Source organism: Bremia lactucae, linkage group LG12 (assembly GCF_004359215.1).
Source record: "Bremia lactucae strain SF5 linkage group LG12, whole genome shotgun sequence".
NCBI lineage: Eukaryota > Oomycota > Peronosporomycetes > Peronosporales > Peronosporaceae > Bremia > Bremia lactucae.
Window position 1 is genome coordinate 1455526 of NC_090621.1, and position 8221 is coordinate 1463746.

General features: G+C 44.0%; 2 protein-coding genes across 2 annotated transcripts; one reads left to right on the forward strand and one right to left on the reverse strand.

Annotated features, from left to right (window-relative positions):
• Positions 1-2456: 2456 nt before the first annotated feature.
• Positions 2457-3230, forward strand: CCR75_002705 (uncharacterized protein; the record flags this gene model as incomplete). Its single annotated transcript, XM_067960802.1, has 1 exon — positions 2457-3230. The coding sequence occupies one exon, from the start codon at positions 2457-2459 to the stop codon at positions 3228-3230; it is 774 nt and encodes a 257-aa protein (XP_067820697.1).
• Positions 3231-3787: 557 nt separating this feature from the next.
• CCR75_002704 (uncharacterized protein) lies at positions 3788-7699 on the reverse strand (the record flags this gene model as incomplete). The annotated part of the gene is made up of 1 exon (XM_067960801.1): positions 3788-7699. One exon carries the CDS (start codon positions 7697-7699, stop codon positions 3788-3790), a length of 3912 nt encoding a protein of 1303 aa, XP_067820696.1.
• Between the last annotated feature and the right edge of the window lie 522 nt (positions 7700-8221).

Consider the following 8221-nt stretch of genomic DNA (forward strand, 5'->3'; position numbering starts at 1 on the left):
TAGAGATGTCAATCTTTAAGGTTTCGGGACGAGGCGTGTGCGTCATCCCAGGTACAGGGGTCTGTACCTGTTGTAACCTCAACAGTTCTGCTTGTTAAGAGCCTTGCCGTGAAAGTAAGGCTACCTTCTGCTCCGCCTCGTCAAGCTCATGTTATATGAGCTTGGCGATGGATGAATGGAGGGCATCTCTGTCCAAATTGGACAGCATTGCCAAGATGGCATCGTTCCCTAAGGTCGAACTGATTTGTTCGACCGCACTCCTTTCTATGTCACTTAGAAAGTAGAAGCTATCACGCGAAATGTGATGCGTATTTCCATTATCATCTAACATGTCCATACTAGATGATGGAACTGTGGTCCTTGGACGGACTACAAAGTGTTGCACTAGTACGTGCAGAGGAAGACTCTCTTTGAAACATTTGCTTTTAAGAGGGATAGAAGCAAACTGTATTTTATGTAATTAAGTTCTTCTGTTTTTATCCATTTGATGCTAACTTAATTATAAACTTATACAAAACATGTAATAAAGTCATATCTGTCTCTCTCTTTGACCGCGTCCAGAGCTGACTGGACCGCGGAGAAAGTAGATATGATGGTCTATATCTACCAAAGAGCTTTTAGAATATTACCATGTAAAGTAATATTCTCCAAATATTAGCTACCTGTTAGATAATATATTAATTAACAACTTTTGAATGTTAATTTCATGTAGCGATACACCCGGGTCACAATGTGTACCACACGGTGCATTTATATCTTAAAGCATTTTGGGGGGGGTAAATATTGCAGTGGCCTAATTTCTTACTTCCATATCCTTTTCTTTTACAGGAGACAATATGTACTATTCCTCTTATAGGAAATAAAATGTATGAAACGGAAACATCAAAGGTCAAGCAAGACATTGTTCGTATAATGCTTTGACTGAACGGACGCGGGTGAGTCAGCCGCAAGGCTTTGATCAATGCGACAAGCGTTAAAAAGAATTAGCAAATGGGTCACGCGTCATCCTAATATCTCTTCCCTTTCATGAAGTGAAATGACAAACTCGTTTTATGTTATTGTCCCGCGGGAATGCACAATACAAATAAAGAATATCTCACCGAATGTGAGATACCCCGAATCACTTAATTAAAACTTAGTTCACCCCTTTTCACTGGTAACGCAAACACATGCGGGATTTGAAGTGCCTTATCCGTCAATAATAAGTTGCATACTCGCACTGCCGCAAAAGTAGTCGTGAGCGGTGCCATGTTATTTGCAGGTGGCATGTTTATCTCCATGTGGGAGACAATTTTGCTACTGTCGATTTCGAAGCAGGAAGTATTTTTACTTTTTTTAATTTGCATCCGTCGACGTAATGCAACGTTTTCATTACGCGACGTCAAGGCTAAGTAGATGTTTTTCGGAAGGTACACTTTGTCCGCAGCTACTTAATTGATGTAAGGAATCGTAGAGGTGGAGATGGACCAAGACGACGCGATTATACCACGTCATAACGATGATAGTCGACATTAATGGTATAAAGTGAATGTGAAAAAGAAGTGCACAGGGGGAAGACGCGAATCGCAAAGAAGGAATTGGCTTCTGACATCTTGTTGTATTGAGCCTTGTGCGATTTCGGCTTCTATCAACACCTTGCCGCATTCAAAAGGCTTAAGCGCATTTATTGCTGCAAAAACAGGAATTCAACAGTGTAAAATTGTCGCAGAAAGCGAAGGCGAATATTTGAAATGTTAGGCTTCGGTACATGCGATCAGATCTATGCATTAGCGAAGAAGGCAATCGTCTGAGATAAGTTGCATGACCATCCTGAAATGGATGGATAGTCGACGAGTGGCTCACTGTTCTACGCACGAACGTTGCTAAAGTAGTACCTACTGCAGAAAATTCGAGCAAATGACCTCGACCCGCGGACGTTAAATAAATATCGCATTATATCAAGGGTCTCGAAAATTGCTTCCGATTATTATATCAGCAAGGCCGTAAGACTTCCACAATGTTGCCATTTTTTTCTATTTTATCGTTCGTGTCTGCAACTTAAGACATTTGAATACGCCTACCGTCAAATCCGTTATATTAAAGCACCACCGGAATCAGGTTAGGCGACATGAATTACGCAGCTGCGGCATTAAGGCGCATCTCGCTATGAAGCCAGCATAGGAGTAGAAGTCAGCGATGCGATTAGTAGAGCCAACGTATTAAGCCAAAACCACTTGCTTTTGATGCGACATTTCAGGTCAAATCTCAAATTTATCAAACGATGGAGTGGCACGCATGGACTATCGTATACTATCCCGCAGATATCCTTGGCCCTGCATGTCGAGCTCGCCTGCTGGATTTCTAAAAGAATCTACAGTAAATGTGGCCATAAGACCTCAGAGTCTGCGCGGCCTAATTCTACGGAGATGTCACAATTCATTTTGCTTCGCCTCCTCCGACCTCTTACCCAACCAACGATGTTTCGCGTTACGATTTTCGCTGCGATTGCTTTGATTGCCACTAATGGTGTGCCTTTCGTTCAAGCCGGGGGCGGTCCAACGCAGCAAATTTCGTGCGATGACACTAGTGGTCAGCTTAAAGTCGGTGATTATTTCAAGCCCGCGACCAGTCAAACCTCTCTTGAACTGAACAATGTGGCTCCTAACAGCCGCTCGCCCTGTCCTGGATTTAATTCGCTTGCGAATGGCGGTTACTTGCCTCGCGATGGTAAGAATGTCAACAAGGACATGATCCGAACTGCGTTCATGAACGTGTTTAACATCGCGGAAGATTGGATCAACGCGCAATTCTCTCGTCTCCCAGACGTCTTTTCGCTTGACTTTCTCAGTACATTAGACCGCCACGCGTCGTTTGTGCGTGATGACATTAATCTCAACCCAAACGCGGTGGAGGTAAACACGACACTTGCCAAAGACTTTCTCAGCCGTGCCGATGCCGATGGAAAGATTAGTTTGGCCGCAGTGGCCAAAGCGCGTGTCGACCGTGATAATCAATGCAAGGCCATAAACCCGGTCTGTAATTACACTGCCCCCGTGGAGATGACGGCTTTTCGCCAAGCGGCGCTGTTGCTTCATATCATGGGTCAAATTGATTTCATCACGGCAGCCCACGCCGAATCGTTCCTTGTCCAAGAAAAAATTCCTGTCGATTTTGTTAAATCGGGGGTTCCGATCACTGTCGCGGCGTTGAATATGACGTACACCAAGCTTGTAGAGGCGGCGCCTAAGTAAGCCGAGTGGTCGGATCTGATGTTTTTGAACCGATGTCGCGTTTACTACACATAAGATACATAAATTGAATTTTGAGCTATAACGTTTTATAATTTGCTCACAAGTTACTTTTTTTGCCGGCCAATTATGTAACAGAGCACCCTTTGCTAGTACTGATAACAGTGGTACTACCTACACTGATTACAGTGACCATGGGGTGGCTTGGTTACTTCACGTACACGACGTGCAGAGGCAGATTACAGGTAACTAAGTAGTCGTAGTACCTATGCATCATAGCTTTTTCAAATTCGACGCAGTCGCGAACAAGTCACTACCGTCCTCAATACCACTTTCTAATTAACAAGCCACATCCGCAGAGTGTCTCGCCATAAATGACGAATATCGTTTGAACACGCGCGCCGTATGGCTGGTAGCGAGCATTCATTTTACACCGTACTTAACGGAACCAAGACGACTTTTTCAATAAATTACGCTTTGAAGTAAATAAAAGGTTCATTTTTAAAGTTAATATATTAAACAAAGAAAAGAATCACAGTAAAAAAAGCGCTCGATCGCGCTCACTTGCAATCTTCAAGATCCAAGCGACAGCAGAGCTCATGCAAGAGCGACCTTGTCCATTTGTGGCTGTTGCCTCGCGAAGTGACGAAATTACTTAAAACCGACTCTCTTTGAGTCAATGGGCCAATTAATAATCGGCACGCTACCTCCACAATCTCTTCTTGTCCTTTCACCATCATTGTCTCTCCATTGAATACGTCGCACGCAATAATGGACAGCAAAGGTAACTTCGCATGAAGTCTAGAGCCCATTGCTAAATGGAGATCCTTATACTTGACCAATTTACCGGCACGACCGAGACCTTCATGAGCAAAAGCAAGATTGAAGAAACAGAAATTACATGCGGCTGAATTCTTAGTTGACCAAAGCAGCTCCAGGATGTGGTCAGCTTCACACTCCGATACAAGCAGCACATCGCCGTTTTTGAACACCAACACGACATCAATTAATCGTAAATACATGTTCAAACGAGACGAATCATGAGTCTGAATTGTAGCAAAGAAATTGGATGTTCCGTAAATGTGTGCCCTTGCCCAATTCAAAATGGCCATTTCTTCCGGATCGATTGATTGTCGTACAAACTGCGTCATTTCAATTATACCCACGACACCACAGAGTCCCTTTACTGATTGCACCCCAAGTATTCGACTATACACCCATCTCTGTTCTTTTGATGGAGTACACTTATGCATTTCAATTTCTCGCTGTTGCTGCACCTCTTCTTCGACTTGCAGCTCTCGCTCACATTCATCGGTGTGGGAAGTAACGCACACTTCATCATCAAGACCATACTGAAATCCTCGATTACAAATTTGTTTCACCTGTTCATCACTCAAGTCTTCTTTTTCAAAATAATGCTGTGCTTTCGACAGGATCACTTCAGATATTTTATTAACTTCGAGCTGCCCTTGATACAATACTTCGAGTGCCCAATCATCATCAACAAATTCGCAATCTTGATCAAGCTGAGTTCTTTGAAAGTGAAGGCCATTGCCACCCCACTCCAGTAAACCGCGCACAGCCTCTGCTTTCGTGTTATCAATGACCCAATTGAGCACGTCAGCGGGAGAAACTAACGCCGAGCTCTGGTGTCCGCTGAATTGAAAAATGCTCTGCGCCACTTCATCAAAACTAGCAATATATAGACTTTGGTTACATCCAAGCTGTCGCATGCGTCCTGCACCTTGCATCATTTTATCCTTTGTGAGTTTTGGGCCTAAGGTCAGCACTGCCACAGCATCTGTGAGCAACTTCATATCGGACCCACGTGAGCGAGCCTCGTCAAAAATGACAAACGTATCTTTTTCTAGCATCGACGACTCTTTTAATGGCATCTCAATACGTCGAGCCTTCTCTGCAATCATCCAGCAATTTTTCTCGATGCGACTATCAAAATAAGTTACACCCGCAAAAGCAAAGTCACTCTGTTCGAGAAGATACTTTGCAGCATCGTGATTAAATACACCAGCCAATAGAGCTCCTGTGTCAATCAACGCTTGAGCCTTCTTGTCCATCGAAAACAATAGAACGCTTTGCCATGGAATGATTGTACGCTTTGGATTCGGATAGATAATGTCGTAGCTGTGAGTCACTTGTAGAATCTTGTCAATCATCCGTCCATTCGTTCCAAGCAACACAGGCTCATCTGGCTCGCGCTGCGTCACGGACAAAGGTAGAAGACGATGATTGTCGTTAGTACCTGAAAAGCCAATATTTCTTTTTCCAGCTGCAAGATTCCAAGCTGTTCGGGATAAACGTTTCGGATATTGTTGTGTGTCTTTCGGAAACACGCACGTATTCAAATAAAAGTTGATAGCTTCCATGCAGAACTTGTAAGTATTAACCAGCAAGTCAAACTGTACAATATCGGCAAGGCTGATGTGGCGAACATCGTTCAATGCCTTGCGAACTTCGTCACCTACACTTGACTCAACGCTCTTAAACCAATGGTTATATTCTCGCTGCTGCTCCGAGATATCCAAACGCAGCAGCCTATTAAACGTGCTACGAACTTCTTCCTCTTGTAATCCTCGATGATAATAACCTAGCACGGTCAGCACAATGCAAACATCAGGGTGACTAAACTCAGACCTCTCCGAAGGTACATCCGCAGCACTGAAGGGAATTGCAATCTTCTTATCTCTTGCGCCAGCAAGTGGAAGCCCAAAATTCACGCGATAACGCTTTTCTAGACAGTGCTCCAACACACCAAACGCTACAAGACCACGCAAAGCAAGCAGTTGGCTGGTATATGAAGCAAGTTTCACGATGCTAGGTCCAAGTGCAACTTCCAAACTCACACTTGGATCAGTCAATGCCCGAAGGAGCGGCTTACGTAAGTGAAGCGCTCCAAAATTGTTCAACCACATGTATTCAAAAGGCGCATGGTCAATGAGATCCAATATTAACGCCTGTTTGAGCTCGTCTCGGAGGGCCTTCGTCGCCCCAACAACAGTGTGAAGTCGAGTTCCATCGAATGCTCCATATCGCGTCGAGTAAAGTGGGGCAACACACGCAACATGCGGGGCCTGAAGCACTTTACGGACTCGAGAATGAAGCGATTGATTAGCGACAACACGCAGTAAAGCTTCCGCTGATTTCCATCTATCCATGCCGTTACAGAGCGGGACTGGAGTTCCAATTGCGTAGACTAAATGATATCTATGATGAAGTAACGCATCGCACTCGTCCAATATGTCTATAAATTTGTCATTGTCAAGAGTTGTGTCTAGAGCCCCGACAATTTCTGTACTATCATCCGCAAACTCGAAGCGTTTAAGCTCCAGTGACATCCGATGTTCCGGTGCCACCAACTGAATGCCGCCACAGAGCTGCAATTCGTGTAAAGTGTCAGATATGATCTGGAGTCGACGATGGTTCAATTTAATTTTTCGGTGGAATGGTTGCTCAAAAATATTCAGGTGAAAGCTCGATGCCGACAAGTAACGATGCATAAAGTGTCGTGCTTCGCTTAACAATGGACTTAAAAAGTGAGCTCGAACAACTTTAGAGCGCTGGCTTTGCGAGAAGTACAAGAAAAGCATCGGTAAAATCACTCGAGTTTTACCACGCCCCATATTTAACTGGCAAACGGATCCAGGTTGATTAATGAGGTGCTGAGCAATAACAAATTGTTCATGGCGGATTTGAAGTCTTCCTTCCACCTCAAACGCCAGCCAGTAGGGAAATTCTTTCGACAGCCACTGACGGTCATTCACTAATTCATCAACAAGTTGAGCACTGGACAGCTCGCTGCGCTTTGCTTTCCAAATAAGACGCTCGACTTTATCTTCGAGCACGCACAACTCCATAAATCGAATTACTCCTATTCGAAACTGCTTTCGTGCCATCTCACTTAATTTAGGTGCTAAACAAAACAATACTTCTTCGTCGAAGGCACATTGGATTAGATCGATCAAAGTGAGTTGCGGCAAAAAGTTGCCAAGAGTTAGCATTTGGTCGCGCTTGTTACTTGTAGCTTTCAAAAAACTCTCGTGTAAGTATTGTTCCATCTTATCTCGGCAAAGAGAAACCTCCTTTAATATCTTTGTAAAGGGCATATGCAACACAGCCGGGGAGGCAACGAGTTTAGGCTCAATATAAGAATGGTAGGTCTTCCAGCTGAGTTGTAGTTCTTCAAGCATTTCTTTGCCCATGGCATTGACAGTGTTAGCGTTCAAAGGCAGTGGCGGTATGACTTTCGAGACATCGTTGTCATTGCACAAAAGCCATTTGAGTCTCTCCTCAATTGACTTGACAAAATGTTCAGCAACTGGAAATGGACCACATGACACATATTCTGCCTCTGCGATCGGTACACACAAATGTAACACCTTTCCAAGCATAAACATTTCGTCCTTCTTTCGGAATTGCGACCGCAACGGGTTCCGTTGAATTCGCTGCATGCACATGTCCGCATACTCTGATTTTTCATCGATATCAGCCGTCGCAATATTTAGCTCGTGTGTTTGGCCAAACAGGAATGCAAGGCGAGCAGCCTCTCGCAGCAACACCACAGCTTCAATTTAAACAGCTGGTTCGCGATAGCTCAATCTATAAATTGCTAGCAAAGCATCTTTCTCAAAAGTCGAAAAAGGGCGACTCGACCGACAGGATCTTAACATTTGAATTGCCGCCTCGGCTCCTGTCATCCGCAATCGTTTACTTGGTACGTTAGTTCCTGCTCGAATACAAACAGCAGCCAATTGCAGTGGTGGTATCGGATTTCGACCGCAATTTTAACAGTAAATACCAACTAAATCTTGGCAAAAATCGTCAAACTGTTGTGCTGTCGCAAGTGTATACCCTTTATGCTCCATTGGTTCAAGTTGCAGCTTTCATTAAGGGTAAAGGTTAGCTTAAAGCGAGGTAATTTAATCTTTAACACGCCCGTGGAAGATTTTAGCGCATGCACAAAAGGTGTTTCTTCGAAT